We start from the raw sequence: 18,542 nt of genomic DNA on the forward strand, positions 1-18,542 counted from the left end.
TAGCATGCTTATGCAAGACTGCAACAATCAAGGCTATAAACACCTCATGCCAAGTAACCTACTTTGCACCTCAAATTCGAGAAATATTGCATATTTTGTGTTTTGCTCGTTCAAAAACAAAAACATAAAAATGTTTAAAAATAATAACAAACTTTATATCAATGATTAGATCCGAAGTTGCTGAAAAGATTGGATATAGTGAAATGCTTAAAATATATATATGTGGCAGTGTGACAGTGACCGTTTTGGCACAAATTTAACGCCATAAATTCCCCACTTTTCCAGCAGCACTTAACAGTGTGCAGCCACAGACACAGCAGTCTTCATACCCCGTGCGCCCACGTAGCCCGATCTGTGCATATCAGGCAATTCGTGCGCGCACACGTTCAGACATTTCAATGCACAGGAAGCTTTTTTTGTGAAGTTGGGATGTAAATACGCATTTGCGAGTGCCCGACTGTAGCCTACACACAAATCGTTGTACACATATTTCGTTTTTCACTTGTGGATCGTGGAATATTCTTTTGTGTTAGAGAGTAAATTTTTCTCCAGACATTTGTGTGTGTGTGGCGGTAGTTACGATAGACTGTAGGCTGTGTTGTAGTAAAGGGAAACGGGAGGAGGGTCAAATCTCTGCGGCGCCACTGTCTCGTTTGGTCTGTCAATGTAGGCTAACCAGACAGACCTCGACTATTGGTTCTCTAGTGAGACCTGCTGTGTGATTGGCCGAGAGCTGCAGTGACTGTAAGACCTATCCGCCCACTGGCTGCTATGTCGAGACACTGGCGCGCACGATGCCTCTCCCTATTGTTTTTGAGTTGTGCACGAAAGGGACGCGCAAGATGCACGAGTAGTCAGATTGGAGAAACTCAAAGAGAGCTCAACACCTGAAAAACAAACATTATATCCATAGACTGCTCAAAACATTGTCCTTCTACACACCTACAGAGCCACGGATATCTAACACGAAGGACAATAATCACAAATAGCCCTTGTCCGGCAACGCTATTTGACTGTAACACTTGACGCAGTTCTCGGATAGTTTAGCGATCGTTCTCTTGTATTCAACCAAGCTGATGTGTAAGTAAAGATTTATTCTAAATTCTCGTCAAGCTATATCTCCTTCTCTGCCATCGGGCCACAACCAGAGCAAAACAGTTGGAATATGAATTGTTGCTCACTGTAACCTCCATTACATCGGTCACAGTGGCTGTTCAGGGAACGTATCATGCTGACGGACACTCGGCTCCGTGCTGTCTTGTTATCGGTCCTTGACATGTCCTGCTTTGTTACTTTATGTGTAGATTGACAGTGGGTCAGTTCGATGTGTTCAGGTTGTGCAGTTGGTCGCAGATGTTAACTATAAAATCTCTTTGAGGCAGCCAAAGTGTATCGGCCGGATGATTTATGATAGCTTAGACATGGTCTGTGTTTGAGATACACACTAATTCTACGTGTTATGTTTTAATTAAAAAAACAACATTTTGCAGGACATTGCTGGTGTCATTGGACACCGACAACCATTCTTAAAAACTAGAGCAAAAGCAGCAGGCATCGTTTTCATCCTATTTTTGATTTGAGAAAATATAGCTGTATATCAAATGGTGCGGCCAAGAAAAAAGAGATAAACAATGTGTGGCATCCATGATTTAAGAAACGGTTGGTCCCGCCACATTTCAGTTTTCTCTTTGGCTCAGTCAATCTAAAATGAATGCAGGCTCAGCGATGGAGGAAGACCCTCCAGATGTTGGGGGTGTTGTTTGTTTACTTGTTTTTGGCAGTTTTAAGGTGCTGAGCCAAAGCAGTTATTTCCTTGTCTCTAGAATATAGAGATTTCTTTGTATTGTCACAAATCTTTAAGTATTTAATGTAGACAAGTTAACAGACAGTAGATCTGATCATTGATGAGTACGGTAAATATATTTTTTAGATGTTAACATGGGCCTATAATTTTAACAATGACTTTGCATTTAGGTCCAAACTGGCTTTTAATTTCTTTGACAATTTTCATGATCAACAGTATTTCACAGATCAACACATTAGGTGTTCATTTAACCCTCACCATATTAACACTGATGTAGATACCTGAAAAGTTGAGGTAATACTGAGCCAACTATTGCTAGAAAACTAAATGTTCAGCTTTTATCTGTCAGTTGTTATCAGAATCAGAAACACTTTATTAATCCCAGGGGGAAATTGCTTTTTTGATCTAAATGTGCTGTTGTCACTATGGATGGCAACCAAAAAGGCTCTCAATCCTGAGCTATAACTAATAGAGTAAGGAATGGCATGTCTTATAGGATTCTCATATGTGTGTGGATTCACTTTTTTCAACAAAAACAATTCTGAATTTGAATTAATTTGGCTGAGGTTGTCATTTAACTGTTTCACATTAGTTTCTTACCTGTTTGAACCATTTGAACTGCAACTGTCCCTGCACATACAGCTGATATATATGTATTTATAATATAATAAATACAATACAACATAGATAGATCTGTAGATCTGATAGATCTGTACAGCACTAACAATACAGACTTCTATTATCAGTGGAATTTTGTTGAACAACTGTACAACCTTTGTTTTTCTTTGTAAAAGATCACAATTCTTCTGATAATATTTAAAACAGTTGGGTGTGCATCCTTAGCTGGCATCCACTAACCATTGATTTATTTGCTTTACTAACAGGGAACGATTCAGAACTCAATCAACATGATACCAGTGAACATTCTGGCCACCCCTTGGCTGACCATCTTAATACCAGGTAAACAATACATTAAAAAATAATTTATCAGTTATTTAAAAAATATTTGCAAGTTAGCTGATAGTGTGCTTTTACATGAACACATTTTGTTCTGGTCAGAGCAGGTCAATCATGTAATTCAATTTTATTTATAGAGCACATTTTACAATCAGAATTGTCTGTAGGTGCCTTACAGGAACCCAGAGCCTGAACCCACAAGTAAGCAGACACTGGCAAGAAAAACTCCCTTTTAACAGGAAGAAACCTTGAGCAGGATCCGACTCATAAGGAGAACCCTTCTGCTGACAGTCGGCCGGGTAGAGGAGTAGAAGAAGAGGGAGACAGAGAGGATGAAGGAGAGAGAGAGAGGAACAAACATGCAGCAAACATCATACATTACAGAGGATGTTCTCAAGGAAGCTGAAACTACTAGGTTTATATTATAGTGGGTGTATATATCAGCAGTTAATAAATAATAGTAATTAAAACAAAGATGAGCAGCAGAGACTGGTGTAGTCAATAAGCATTGGAATGATCAGAGGCCCGACTGCAGGTCAGGATGCATGTCTGGAGGCACGAGGAAGACAGCAAACACAGTTTATGCCATGAATCACTAGTATGAGCCAGGCTAATGAGAACAGAGGAGAGGTAAGAGGTCAGAGGGTGAGCGGGATTTGAGGGGACAGGGAACTGCTCAGTGGATCATGTTTGTGCCCCCCGACAGCGTAGGCCTATAGCAGCATAGCTGTGCTAAAACTTCAGAATTTATCTGCCCTATGCTACTTGTAGCTGAGACCATGTCAACAAGTGACTTCATCTATACCTAACTTGTCTACACACTATAGTTTAGAAAAAGTTATACACCTTGCTGAACAGAAAGGTTTTAAGCCTGTTCTTAAAGGTGGAGGCGGTGTCTGCCTCCTGAACCTAAGGTTGGGAACTGGTTCCACAGTAGCAGTGCCTGATAGCTGAAGGCTTATCCTCCCATTCTACTTTTATGAATCCTAGGAACTACAAGTAAACCTGCACTCTGCGATCTGAGTGTTCTATTAGGAACATATGGTACTGTCAGGTCCTGCAGGTATAATGGAGCTGCACACCCTGACATAATGAGTTGCAGTAATCCAGTCTTCACAGTTCCTTACAGGCATACTGGAGGCCAAAGTAATGCCATCCAGAGAGAGAATGTTATCAGATAATCTAGTTCTGAGATGTTTGGGTCCAAAAACAATGACCTCAGTTTTGTCAGAGTTTAACAGTAAAAAAATTGGAGGTCATTCAGTCCTTTATGTCCTTTGGACATGCCTGTAGTCTGACTAGCGGCTCTGTTTCTTCAGGCTTCATGGATAAATACAGCTGGGTATCATCAGCATAACAATGAAAGTTTATGCTGTGCTTCTGAATGATATTTCCTAGAGGGAGCATGTAGAGGGTGGACAGGATTGGTCCGAGCACCGAACCCTGTGGAACACAGTGATTAACCCTTGTACGTAAAGAGGAAACATCATTAACATGAATAAAGTAGAATCTGTCAGATAAATATGATTGAAACCAGCCTACCACTGTCCCTGTAATCCTAATCTCATGTTCTAATCTAGTAGTAAGATGCTGTTATCTACGGTGTTAAAGGCATCACTGAGATCCAGTAGAACGAGTACAGAGACAAGTCCACGGTCCGATGCCATGAGGAGGTCATTAGTGACTCTAAGCAGTGCTGTTTCTGTGCTGTGATGGGCTCTGAATCCAGACTGGAACACATCAAACAGACTGTTCCTGTGCAGGTGGTCATTTAACTGATTTACAACCACTCTTTCAAGTATCTTAGAAATAAAGGTGAGGTTGGAGATCGGTCTGTAGTTTCCTAAGATGTCTGAATCCAGTTTTAAGTATAGGTATATCACAGCAGTTTTGAAAGCCTGTAGTACATATCCTGTTGCCATGGACTAATCTGGCCTAATATGGAGTCTCCTATCAGAGGAATAACATACTCGAGGAGCCGAGATGGGATGGGGTCTAAAAGGCATGTAGTAGGCTTAGATTTACTGATGCTGGTGGTCAGCTTGGGGAGGTCTATGGGCACGAAGCAGTCCAGAGTTAGATTAGGATCTGTTTCTAGAAGTAGCGCTGTATTCTTGGCGGTCACAGAGAGATCATGGTTGATTTTTTCTGTAATATTAGTGATTTTATTGGTGAAGAAGCTCATGAAGTCTTCACTACCAAGAGCTGCAGGAATACGAGGCTCAGCAGAGCTGTGACACTTTGTTAGCCTGGCTACAAAGAAAGTGCGGGTTGTTGTTTTGTTCTATTAGTGATGAAAAGTAAACTGTCCTAGCTTTACGAAGGGCCTTCTTATTCTTTAGCTGTCTCTCCAGGCCATCTGGGATTCACCTGATTTAGAAGAATGTCACCTCTCCGTCCTTCAATAATTTGAATATTCGAGTTGTACCAAGGAGCAACCCTTTTCTAATTTTTGTAGTTTTCTTCTTCAGTGGAGCAATGCTGTCTAAAACTGAGTGTAATGTGTCTGCAGTATTGTTGACAAAACAGTCCATTTCTGTAGTAATATTTCAGTCTGTACCCCCTTTAGTACTTATACATGGGACTGTAGGGAGTAATGGTGGGATTTCTGTCCTAAACTGTAACACAGCATCTTCAGACAGACATCTGCTGTAGTAGACCTTTTCCTCATATGCTGATAGGTCTGGAAGAGTGAAGTCAAACGTTATTAATGAGTGGTCTGAAAGGACAGGATTTTGAGACCACACTAGCAGGTTCTCAGTATCTATGCTGTAGGTGAGAACCAGATCGAGAGTGTGATTGTGACCGTATGTGTGTTCATCCAGTACATGTTTACACCCAATCATGTAATAAGTAGAGTAGAACAGTTACTGTAATAAGTACTGTATCCTGCAATGAGAGTCGTTTTACAGGATTCTAACAGTAACTGTCAACATTTTCCAACCATGGTTTAATGTGTGTCAGAGAATTTTCATGTTGTGCATTTTCAAAACTTGAAAATGTAAACTGTAACTATGAGATACCTTTCTGCTGCTGTTGCCAGGATTATTATGACTATAAGTAAATAAGAACTTGTGGCCTTAAAAACTTTGGAATACCTTCATATAGCTTATAAGTCCGAGCTGAAAGTGATCAGTGGCCTGTTAGTATGTATGTGTGGGGATTTGAGTTCTAAGTTTTTTGTAGTAATATATACATATAGAAGTATGTAACGTATGGTGACTTAACTGGAAAATGCACACTAGGTCCAGTGTATCAAGGCCAGAGTTAGTAGCATAGGGGGATATTCAGAGAGTGTTCATTAGGCTGAGCAAATCTTTCTTTCTTTTTATGTTCTGTGACAGCAACATCATGTCAGTAATGAATCCACCAAGCAGCAATGATGCCTGCCTCAGCATCGTCCACAGCCTCATGTGCCACCGGCAGGGGGCAGAGAATGAGGGCTTTGCCAAGCGTGCCATTGAAAGTCTAGTGAAGAAGCTGAAAGAGAAGAAAAATGAGCTGGACTCACTCATCACTGCCATCACTTCCAATGGTGTCCATCCCAGCAAGTGTGTCACTATCCAGAGGACATTGGATGGACGGCTACAGGTCAGTCCACCTCCAACATTCAAGCAAAGGAAATGACTCTGCTTCATCATATTTTGTATGTGTAGGAATTCAGACTTTCACAATTGCATTTAGATTCCTGTGGTCATGTTTACATGTTTAAAAATATAGGACATGTATTGGAAGCAACAGGATCTAATGAAAAATCTTTACATCAGACAGGTTAGCTATGAAACAGTTTTTTGTGTGAAGGTTTTGTTTCAGAGGTTTCTCAGTTATTCACAGTAGTCCAATGACATAATAAAGTTAATTTGCATGCTTCTGCTGCCACTTTCTTTCACTGTTATCTTGTGTCTTGTGTTAGTAAGGCAGTGCAATTTCCAAGCCAGACAGTTATGTAGTTTCTGAAGATGCCGTTCTAGAACGGGGGATGGATTTGGCTTGAAATGCTGAAAGCTGGTGTTGAGTGGCTGTCAGTGTCATTGACACTAAAGCTGGATCCATACTCCGCGAGACAAAGAGCGGAGAACGCGCTCCACGGGTGGTAAGAGATACAAAAAAAAAGGTCTTTTCCGCACTGAGGTACCATACTCCGCGAGACGCGTGTGTGCAGAACTCCTCATACGGCCCGCCCACTAAACTATAAGGAAAGACTTTACTGAGTTTTTTTACACACCACAAGGACTTGTGCCATGGCAAGAGGGCATTATACAGAGAGGGTGCCTGCAACAGCGTGAGATGTCCGGCGATGAGTTGTGAAAATGCGACATTAAAAGTAACAATAGCAAAGATTCAGTGTTTGTGCCTTTATGACCACATTTGCACATCTACTGTGTTCCAATGTGCCTGCGATACTTCAAACTGTCCGGTGATGAGCTGTGAAGATGCGACATTAAAAGTAACAATAGCAAAGATATACAGACATTGTTAACGAGCCTGTTATGCCCGGGTATGTAGGAGTATATAGAATGGTAATAACAGTCACCATCTGGTATGTGTGAATGGCTGTCTGGAGTTATTGGTGACAAATCACCCTGACTTGCCTTTCTTTCTTTCTTTTATTGCTCATCATGCAAACCAGTATGGTCTTATCTAAATCTGTTGAATCAGCGCTGTTTATACACCTACCTATATACCTGGAGAGGCTCTTGCGCTTCTCCACTTTCATCACGCCCACAATAAATTCCGACCAATCGCAGCATGGTTGCCGCACAGCCTTGAAAGACAAAGTTCGGCCCGGACCCTGTGCACAGGAGTGCGGATCAGCGGGCGGTCAGAGACAAAAAATGACGTCATTTTGTGGGCGTAACGTCTGCAGGGGGGAAAAATGTCTTTGTCTCGCGGAGTATGGATCCAGCTTAATAGAACTAAAATGTAGTATACGGTATTTGGATTATATGTGGTGTGCCTTACTGAACGTATATTAACTGTTTTCCACAGGTAGCTGGGAGGAAAGGGTTTCCTCATGTGATTTATGCACGGCTGTGGCGTTGGCCTGATCTCCACAAGAATGAACTCAGGCATGTAAAGTTCTGTCAGTATGCCTTTGACCTGAAGTATGACAACGTCTGTGTCAACCCCTACCATTATGAGAGAGTGGTGTCACCAGGCATCGGTAGGTCAGGCTCATACTTCAGCATCTCTTATTAAGACTTCACAGGTCTCACAGTAACTGTACCTATTTAGTAGATTAGTGAGCACAGTTCAATATGCGAGCATCCTGTTGAACGTGTCACTTTTCCAACATTTTCAACATGATGTCTGATCAAGGTTTCATTTTGATTCTGTTCTCTGACAGTTGGCCTCAGCCTTCAAAACACAGGTTAGTTCCATTTCACGGCAACACATCTTGATATAAAGTTTGTAGTATCACTTCCTTTTTTCATTAGTAGTGCGCGCAAACAATTGCAGGATTATACATAGTTGTGGCAACACTGTAGTGAGCTTGACAATATGATAGTGTGTTGGTGGTGGCAATGAAAGAGTCAATTTTAGGAAAGCTCTTATATTTTTTTTTTTCAACAAACTCTCTTTTACACACAGCCTACATTTTACATACCAATCCAGCAGTCTTAGAACTCAAAGAAACCTAGATTTAATACCCCTTCTTAATTAGTTTAATTACTGACAAAGTGTAGTGGATTGAACAAAGTCAATCCACTACTCCTGAAATATAACTAGAAGCCAGAGCTCTTACTGGGTGTCTGTCTTCTTTTAAGCATCAGGCACAGTCTTATCATTGTTATAACATCATTCTAGGTGGTGTACATCAAAAAACAAACTTGATGGAAGAATGGGATCACTTGTAAAGGAACGTAGGAAATTACCGTATACTACTAATTATACATTTAGGATATTACACATGCTTTAAATGTATGTTTCATCACCTATTTTAGATGGTTTCACCTGCTTTATGAATAGATACTCCTTGATCAGATGTCATAATCCACCTTACCTAATCTTCTCCTGCCTCCTGTTGCAGCATCAGTGGGGCTGATCAAAGAGGAATACAACCATGACTGTACACAGAGTGACCTTCCACCTGGCATACCACTGTCTGATCAAGCTGCCTTAAAGCTGCCTCACCCAGACCACTGTGGTCTGCCTCTGCCTTCCCCACAGCTACCCTCTGAATCCCATGGAACTTCCAGATACCCTGTCTCACCCAAAGGTCAGCTCTTTATTATATTCATTTGTTACTATCAGGTGTATTTAAGTAAGATGGTTGACCAGTTGGGCAGGTTGCGGAAAAAAACGTGTGATGAAGAAAAAGCTTGAGCTTTTGCTTGTTTGCCGAAATATCTGTTTACCTGAATGAGGGATGATAACGAAGTGATAATGTTCAGAGAGGTGGGCGCATACATGCTCATAGCATGATAATAGATCCACTCTTCTGCGTTCACTACGCCCAGTCCAAAATTCACACAGAAAAAAAGTTCTGCTCAGACCATATGTAGAGAACAAACTGCAAAGTCTCCCAAGACGAAAGTAACGTCATTTTCTTTTCCGACCAACAAGTTTCTGTGTTCTTGTAGAGTATGTAACAGCCGTAATCAGACCTGATGTGCTCCAATGTTGTCCTTTCAGTGTCCAGTCCTGGCTCTGTGCTGCCACTGCAGGGCAGTCAAGGTGATGGCTGTCTCCAAACTCAATATACACAGATGGAGAAAAATATTCAACTGCAACCTCTGAACCCAGCACAGCCTGGCCCTCAGCAGCAGGCTGCCCAACAACCCTCACACTCCCCCCAACCTCAACAGCCCCCCTTACTTCCTTCTAGGTTGGTTGGACCGAATGGATACAACTGCAACAAACATGCTGAAAGTCAACCCGCCTTCCACAGTGAGTTCACATTTTTTTTATTGATATTTTATTCCACAATCCAGCAAATACTACAATTTATGTATATCATGATTTATCATGATATTCATATGACACATATTTGAGTGTAGTCCTCAAAGGGCTATGAAAATGTTGTAGAAGCAGAGAAAAAACAATTACGTGAGTTCTGTCAGTGTTTTGTAAGTTGAATTTCACCGTACTTTGATGAAAGCCACATAACCTGTTTTTATTTTCTTGTAATGCAGCAATTTGGACTGGCAGCAGCACAGCATCCTACACTTCTATTCGACCCCAGCAGAATGGACGTGATCACCAACAACCTCCCCGTCATCATCCCACTCACCACTGTAAGAGATATAAGTAAATGTGATACTCAATTCTTAATCTGATCAGGCACGGTGCCATGTACAAAACAATCTTTGGTGTGCAATAAACAAGCAGAAATAACTCTAGGACTGTAATATGTACCAAACCAAACACAGAATGCCAGTGCAGTCTATGTAGAAATCACATGAGCTGACAACGTAAACGGAGAAAAAAGATGAGATGACTGACAGCTGAGAAACGTCTAACATCAGAGTAGTGTTTTGCATGAAATGTGGATGCAAAGATGGAAACCCTAGGAGAAAATGTGCATTTCTTGTGAACGCAAATCTTCAGGTGGCAGACTTGGCAGGTGACCTTATGTATTCAGATCATCCATCCATCCTGTTTCATCATTGATGTAACTGCACCTTGACTTGGTGGGGGAATACAACTGTAAAGGTGTGATTCCGGTTTTGGCTGCATGATAATCCCCTTTCATCCTGTGTTTTTCAGGGTCTCAGTATCATGGCTCAAACTCTTTCCCCCCTCCCGTCTCCAGTCATCCAGGTTAGAGACAATCACACTTGATCTTATCTAAATCGCTTGCATTGACCACTGATTTTATCAGATACTACTGGAATTATATCTGTTAAATGTCTGCATGTTGTCAAAATGTTCCATCCTTGTTGTATGTGTGGTCAGTTGTTGATATTTCATTCCTGCTTGTAAGATTCAATCACTAATGATCATAAACCTGTACACCTGCAGAGTTCAACGACTTCAACAGATTGCAAATTTTGATCAAATGTTGTCTATTGAGTGTTTATTGTTCTCCAATTTCTTGACAAGTTTTCACACTTCACAGTTCTTATAGCTTATCAACACATGCTGCATACTGCTTAGTAAAGATAATAATGACTTATTCTCCTGTTTTCCTGTGTGACAAAATGCATATATTGCTACAAAATACTGTAGAGACTTTAAGAGTTTCCATTGTCATTAGTATTTTAGTTTGACGAGAGGATGACATAGACAGACTTCGTTGTGCTTCAGTACAGCTTTGCTTGTGCCTTGTACAAATTCTTCCTTATCTTTAGGGATGTAGGTTGTGTCAGTATTTATGTACAAGATCTGGGACTTAAGTACATTTAATGGAATGCATAATCACTTTCAGTCTGCATATCTCGTCAAATATTGTCTGATCTTTTTGCAGGACCAGAGTTTTGGTGCTCTGTCTCATACTTTGAAATGGATGTTCAGGTGGGTGAGATGTTCAAGGTGCCCTCAAGCTCTCCTGTAGTGACTGTGGATGGTTATGTTGACCCATCTGGAGGTGATCGCTTCTGCCTTGGTCAGCTGAGTAACGTCCATCGCACAGATGCCAGTGAGAGAGCCAGGTGTGTGTAGATTTAATTAACATTTTCCATTGTATTTATACAGCACCAACAACCAAAAACATTTCTCGAGATACTTTACAGAACCAGAGCCCGAAGCAGTCACTAGGAAAAACTAACCTATGCTAAAAAGTTGCACTACCAACATGACACTTTAGAGAGGACAGAGGCCCTTAGCCTGTGGAACTCTGACCAGGAAGCATACCTGTATAGCCTGGTTTCTATCTAAATGTGGAGAGAATCCTTTGAAAGGTTTTAAAGGGTGACAGGGGCATTCCTATAAAGGGATTTAGGTGAAAGAAATTGCATTAGTTTTGTCAGACAGGTTGTAATAAAAGTAGAAAAAGCTGCAACCGTCTTTTATTTTCAATATGCATGTTTAGTGTTCACTACATCAGAGCTTATTTGAGAAATGTGTTTTCCATCTCCCATCAACTCTTATTCGTCAATAGAGCTGAAAACCTTTTGATGCAAATTGAAGGATTTTTCTTCCAAATTTTGGCATTTCCAAGTGAAACTTTAAACTCAGAAGTTAGCAGATAAATGTATACATAGATTAATATAACACATACATACTAATAACTTATCTGAATTATATGACTTTCTTTTACTTAACTATAACACAAATTACACAAAGTACAAGCTGGGATCTATAGAATACTTAACCAACATAATATGTAACTGTAATATGACTGTTCCATCGGTGCAACTAATCACACAACAACTGGTCATTGTGTTTGTTGCATGTAATACATTCCCTTACCTAAACATCCCTTAGGCAATGTCTAGGTCTAGGATATCATCTCAACTAACAAAAAAAAACAAACAATTGTAGCCTAACTACATCAAAAACATTTTATTGTACCATGAGTTGCTGTTGTTAGATACATTATTGGTGTTTTATCTGTTTATCTGCACTCTGTTTTAATGATGAGTTTTTAATGTTTTTTTCTGATCCCTGCTTTAATTTTGCAGCTCTGTGTTCTGTCTTTTATGATGATGTATTTTAATTCTGCAAAGCACTTGGCCGTGCATGAGTTGTGCTATACAAATTAAGGTGCCTTGCCTACTACACATAGTCACATTACATTAATTTGACAAACTGAATTCAAGTAGGGGCAGCTGTAGGGCAAGTGCAAGCAGAAGATCTGTAATTGGTACTACAATTTATCACTATATATTATGTATGAGAATATGTTTTTGTCTTTTTTCTCAGTGTGAGTGATCTCTAGTGGGTGCATTTTTAAAAGGTTGATGGTATATGAGATGCTGTAAGATGCTGTTTCTTCCTTGGTTTAGGTTGCACATCGGTAAAGGTGTGCAGCTGGAATGTCGTGGAGAGGGTGATGTGTGGCTGCGCTGCATGAGTGAGCATGCAGTGTTTGTACAGAGCTACTACCTCGACAGGGAAGCAGGAAGAGCGCCAGGTGATGCTGTGCACAAGGTGTACCCTGGAGCCTACATCAAGGTCAGATTCCACAACACACATCCTTTACAATTTCAAAATTTTATCAATAACTGTAATCGTCTGTGAGGAGCACTGATCTTATAGGTGTGGTAATGAGTGACATCATGCACTGTTTGCAGTGCTGTTGCTTATCCAGCTAATATGCTCGTGTTTTGTTTAGGTGTTTGATCTGCAACAGTGCCACAGACAGATGCAGCAACAGGCAGCAACGGCTCAGGCTGCAGCCGCGGCACAGGCAGCCGCTGTGGCTGGAAACATTCCTGGTCCGGGCAGTGTCGGAGGCATTGCACCTGCAGTTGGTAAGTGTTCTTGAAACTTGTTTGACATCTACAGAACACGGGGGCTTAGTATTCTAAGCAAACTTCAAGGTTAAACTACACACTGTATGTTTGATTCTGATGCACCTTTTCCATATAGACAGTTTTTTTCTAGTTAGTATATAGTAGCTAATGTAAAATAAGTTGTGGCTCTTCTGCCTGTCTACGTCACCAACAGGTCTATCGGCAGCAGTGGGGATCGGTGTTGATGATTTGCGGCGACTCTGCATCCTGCGGCTCAGTTTTGTGAAGGGCTGGGGGCCCGACTACCCCCGTCAGAGCATCAAACACACACCGTGCTGGGTGGAGGTTCACCTGCACCGTGCTCTGCAGCTTCTGGATGAGGTGTTGCACAATATGCCACTGGCTGACCTAGGGCCTCCTAACTGAGGACAGAGAGACACAGTTCACATCCTGAGTGGATGGGTACACGTAAGCAATTTCTGGTTGTATGAGAGAGTTGTGCTTTGCACTCATAAAACACACACAGACGTTTAGATAACTGAATACCTTGAAGTGCTGCCAGTAATTGATTTCAATTAACATTATACTTGACTATATACCATACTATACTATGAATCAAACAAGGCATTTATACAATAAAACAACTTTTAGCACTGATAGCTGTTATACTGTCATATTACATGGTCAATTGTTTTTTTTAAGTAAAAGCCAAAAATATTTAGCTTTAATGTACTGCTGTTGTTCTTTGTAATGAAACAGTTCTACCTTGAACATAACAGTGTAAGTCACTGAAACCAGAATACCTCATAAGTACAATGCAGTCACAGTGAAGTACCCCTCTGTACAGCACACGCTGATGTTCACAGGCTAAAACGGGAATGTTGCTGGTAGGATTCTCTGAAAGGATCCTGAACGGAACATAATGTACGGTCTGTAATGTGTACACGCAGCCTTGATAAGAATTTGCCAGTACACCTGACTGAATATTAGTTACAAAAAGGAAGTTACGGTATCTTCTAATATGCTAAGGCAAAAATCTGCGTGCACATCCTGTGCATGTATTCCCAGGGCCTCGCTGTTCTTTGCTGTGACTATAAGACAGGTATGAAGCTGTTTACCTAAACTCTGGGTGGTTGTGTGTGTGAGTAGGACTGAAAATAATGAGTGCTTAACTTAAAGGGGTTTCTGTCCCCTGTTTTTTTTTTCTCGTCATCACTTAGTTTAAGTGATAGCAGCACTGCAGTTATACATCTGTATTTATATGTATTTATCTGATGAGTTTTCATCTGAGTGGTGATATAAGTCTATTCATTCAAATATGAATTGTCTTACCACTGTGAGTCCTTTTAATGGTTCTAAATCTCTTTTATTACAAATCTGATTTAATTCAGTTCAATTTTAGGGACTTTGGGTATTGTCTGTCATCAGAAGAATAAACAGGCAAGCTAAGAAAACATCTGCATCAATTTGACAACACAGCACATATGTTTTCAAGACATTCGTGTGATATAGCTCTTTATGTCCCTGAGACACATCACAAGTAGAAGACGGATGGATGCTGCAACCAGACTTGTATAATCACCACAACACCAGCGACAAACAGTAGTGCATGTGTTGTGAACTTGATGAAGATGCTTCCTTCATTTGCTGGTGTTTTGTGTATTTGCATCTTTTTTTTCAAAGTTGCTGTGAGCTCTCACTCAGCCACTGTACACATTCCTTAAAGTAGGATGTACTGAATAGTAAATGTATATGGCAAGAGTTCCTTCCAAAGCCAGTGTGGAAATGAGCAACAGCAGCCACTTAAAACTCAATACACACGTGACACAAATGGTTAAGTTGTACATATATACAGTAACTGCAACAGACAGTACCGTTCAATCCAGGGATAAGTGTAACACATTGCAAACTCGACCTCTGTCCTTGTTTGTCCTTGTCAACTCTTAAATTAAACTAAAATACCAAAAATAATTCTTAAAAATTATTTATATTGTTTAAAGATAGACCTAAAATGTAAAAAATGGTAAAGCCAGAAGCCAACATATACTGCACACAGCACACATACACACTGTCAAGTATATGTTTTTATATTTAAGACACAGCAGAGTTCAAATAAACTGCTTGCAGCAGGCCTGTTATGGACTGGGTCTTAGGATGTATCATGTTTCTCTGTGGTACGCCCCACGCATCATATAAAAGCTACAACAACAAAAATAAAAGCTAAATCAAATTCTGCTTCTGTCTGCCCACACACATTGTTGTGGTAAAAATAAATATGATTTGGTTACCACATCGTTGCCGCCTGTGTCAAGCTCGACAGTACTAATACAGAACCATTATCACTACATATGGTATGGTGTTTTATTACAACGTGTCGGTGTATTAAAACACAGACGTGATGTAGCTTGGTGTGCCACTGGCACTTTTTTGCATGGGCTGCAATGAGAGTAGTAAACATGAATGAGTGCCTTCTGGGTAGATGTGTAAAATCTGTGAGCTGAATGCATAATGGGACAGTGTGTTTGTGTCCAGTAGAATGTGATGTAATGTCGTGTGTATGTAGCATCCTACATGACTGTACTTTGGAATAACAGATATGTATTGTACTGACAAATGAATTCTTTTCAATAATTGGTATGAGAGTCTCAAGCTGACTTAATGTATGTTAATATGCAACTTCTTAAACAATTAACAATATGGCTTGACAAGCACTTACTGATAAAGCAAAGGATCTTATTCCTTCATGACATATGTTGTTTAATAGAGTACTTCATTAGATTTTGAATGAGACTATTGGAACCAAAGACTTTCTGGAACACCAGGGGGCAGCATTGCGCCGTCGCAGCGTGTAGTCTGCAGAAGAAGAAGACTGGACCGATGACTCGGAAGCGAATACAGCGGGGTTAAACTCTGTCTCTTCTTAAAAATATAGGCAAACTTACTTCAGTTACAGTGACTGACACAACCAGGTATAACGTTGCAGCTAGTCAGACAGCACAAACTGGTATGGACTTCTGGGTTCGCTTTAACGCCCGGAGCCAAGCCAAGGAAAGAGTTATCAGGTAAGCTTTATTTGTCGACTACTAACATGGAGGAGAATGCCAAAATCTCACCGTGGATTCAACATGGTAGTTCAATTTATGCTAGATTGTTTAAAGTAACCTACTTAAACAACAAATCCAAGTAAACCAACAGTTTAAACCCGTGTGTGTGTAAACGAGAGAGAGACTTACTGTGCAGGCCTACATTATCTTTTCATACATTTAGTTTAGAAACTAGCAGGTTATGGTGTTAACTAGTTACCTAGGATTGACGAGTCTCGTCACGCTTCGGTTTTAAATTTTAACACTTCCAAGTTAATTTCAGAGTAACATGCTAAATTCTAAATCTAATTCTTCTTGATTCTAAAAAAGTGTCATTTAAGGGGTGTGTTTATTTTAAAATGGTACAGAGACAACATGGATGATGATGAACCAGGGAAATGTTTTGACCCACTGTCACATCACCCACATCCACATAATACATAACTTATAGCAAATCTGTGTGTTACTGAACTGGACTTTGTTTGATTGTACTGTCCAGCTGTTAGGAGCCAGGTCTCTGCTCAATTCATGAATATGTGCTGTGTGTTTTGCAGGGCTGCTCAGTATGCCTGCACATTGTTGGGCTACACTTTGCAAAAAAGTGAGGTGGCTGCTGAGAACCGCCGGATCATCAGTCAGCTGGAAGCACACTTGAGCCTGACAAGAAAATGTGAGTAGATCAGCCAAACTAAACTTCTCTTCAAGCATCTGCTTAGCAGAGGCATGACGGATGTGACTGATGTGTGTTATCCCACAGTGCTGCGCCTGGGAAACTCTGTGGAGGCACTGGAGGCTGCAAAGAGGGCCATCCACCTTTCTGACTGTGTGCTGAGACTCTGTCTGACCATCAGCCATCTTAACAGAGCCATGTACTTTGCCTGTGACAATGTGCTGTGGGCTGGAAAAACGGGCCTGATCTCCAAACTGGACCAGCACAAATGGAGCCAGAGATCATTTAGGTGAGAGAGGTGGTCATGTGCATATACCTTTTAGAAATGAATTGGGTCATCTTAGTTGATGTGAATCATCCAATCTGTAGAGCTGGATGTTGAAATGCTGGTTAGTACGTATTTGCTGTGATACTAACAGCAGCTATATGGTTGAACTCTGCAGGTACTACCTGTTTGCTTTAATCCTCAACTTGACTCGAGATGTGTATGAGCTGCGCCTTCTCATGGAGTGTGAAGCCCGTCACAGAACAACCAAATGCCCCCGGTCAACCTGCCCCAGCAGCACATCTCCTGTGGACCACTTTTCGTCCCCATCGTCGCCTGCCACTGAGGTGGCTCTTCCCCCCATCATGTGGGCATCAATCCGCAATCAGGCTAATCTGGTTGCCACAGTGTTGTATAGTAACCCACCACTGCTTTTGGACATGCTCAAGAATGGCTGTGACCTCTTCATCCCCCTTGACCGGCTGGGGATTTACCCTACAGGAGCAGGCTTTGTTGGGGCTTGTGGTCTGGCGTCCTCTGTCCTCTCCATTCTCACCATGGTATACCCCTGGCTCAAACTCAAGCCATGACCCAAAGGGCTCAAACGCAGAATTCCAGCAGCAAATGGAGCTTCTGCCTTGGAACAGTTTCTGGGAGGACTACTGAAACACTAACCAGTGTAAATCCACATCACACACAGTTTACTCTCATTACTGATCTGCATGTCTGAGACTGAAGCTGCTTAACTTTGTGTTCAGTCTCAGTTCATTCTACGATTCTGGCCTTTTGTGTCAAGCTTGCATAAAGCTCTTATTTAGAGGGTTACGGTTCCAGTCTGCATCCACCTGATTTTCACCTTCTCTCTTGGTTTCTCTGGTCTTTTTAATGGTTATGAGTCATGATTATGAAAGTGTGAATGTGTAAAATGTAGATGAAACATTGCAATGATTTCCAAACCTTTTAAAACCCTTATTGAGCAATTTAAGTCTTCATCTATAGGACATGTACAGAGATGTTGTAGTTGAATGAGTTAACAAGAATAATAAATAAACCTGTTACCTTTGGAGGAAAGAAATGATGGCCATCTGGACTGTTCAGGTAAGGACCATGCACACTCACACTGAGTTACATTTTACATTACCTTTTTTTTTACCTTTCCTCACAAAGCTTTGCTTCTGTGTCATCTGATTTGAAACCTCTCATTTAATCTGTATGTATGCATTTAAACGTTATGCTCCTGTTTTAAATAAAAATGTATGAACAGTCGGGGAGTTGGGTTCTTACTAAATGCTGTTGAAATACATAAATGTGGTTTGGTTCTCTGAAAAGAATCTTGAATGAGCTTGATACCAGAATAGGCAGTGATTGCAAACTGCAAACACCCAAAACTGGCTTTTGCCCAGTCATCTAGCCATCACAAGTT

At 40.9% G+C, this 18,542-nt stretch overlaps 2 protein-coding genes across 3 annotated transcripts; both read left to right on the top strand.

Moving 5' to 3' along the window:
- Positions 1-823: 823 nt before the first annotated feature.
- On the top strand, positions 824-15,069 carry smad10a (SMAD family member 10a). Of its 2 annotated transcripts, XM_028399022.1 has the most exons (13): positions 824-1,080; positions 2,689-2,764; positions 6,106-6,352; positions 7,751-7,925; positions 8,109-8,132; positions 8,793-8,981; positions 9,398-9,652; positions 9,898-9,999; positions 10,472-10,525; positions 11,172-11,355; positions 12,652-12,820; positions 12,981-13,119; positions 13,316-15,069. In XM_028399022.1, the coding sequence occupies exons 1-13, from the start codon at positions 1,077-1,079 to the stop codon at positions 13,525-13,527; spliced, it is 1,830 nt and encodes a 609-aa protein (XP_028254823.1). In that variant the 5' UTR covers positions 824-1,076; the 3' UTR covers positions 13,528-15,069. The 2 variants fall into 2 exon arrangements, with proteins under 2 accessions (XP_028254823.1, XP_028254827.1); XM_028399026.1 differs by lacking the exon at positions 8,109-8,132.
- Positions 15,070-15,950: 881 nt separating this feature from the next.
- pex11b (peroxisomal biogenesis factor 11 beta) lies at positions 15,951-18,384 on the top strand. Its single transcript, XM_028399049.1, has 4 exons — positions 15,951-16,163; positions 16,739-16,854; positions 16,942-17,143; positions 17,298-18,384. The coding sequence occupies exons 1-4, from the start codon at positions 16,108-16,110 to the stop codon at positions 17,707-17,709; spliced, it is 786 nt and encodes a 261-aa protein (XP_028254850.1). The 5' UTR covers positions 15,951-16,107; the 3' UTR covers positions 17,710-18,384.
- Positions 18,385-18,542: the final 158 nt, after the last annotated feature.

Source organism: Parambassis ranga, chromosome 2 (assembly GCF_900634625.1).
Source record: "Parambassis ranga chromosome 2, fParRan2.1, whole genome shotgun sequence".
NCBI classification, from domain to species: Eukaryota; Metazoa; Chordata; class Actinopteri; family Ambassidae; genus Parambassis; species Parambassis ranga.

Coding starts and splice junctions, on each gene's coding strand:
- smad10a (XM_028399022.1), top strand. Junction 10,000..10,471: donor TCATCATCCCACTCACCACT/GTAAGAGATATA, acceptor TGTGTTTTTCAG/GGTCTCAGTATCATGGCTCA. Junction 13,120..13,315: donor AGGCATTGCACCTGCAGTTG/GTAAGTGTTCTT, acceptor CGTCACCAACAG/GTCTATCGGCAGCAGTGGGG.
- pex11b (XM_028399049.1), top strand. CDS start 16,108: ATGGACTTCTGGGTTCGCTTTAACGCCCGGAGCCAAGCCAAGGAAAGA. Junction 16,164..16,738: donor GCCAAGGAAAGAGTTATCAG/GTAAGCTTTATT, acceptor TGTGTTTTGCAG/GGCTGCTCAGTATGCCTGCA. Junction 17,144..17,297: donor TGGAGCCAGAGATCATTTAG/GTGAGAGAGGTG, acceptor TGAACTCTGCAG/GTACTACCTGTTTGCTTTAA.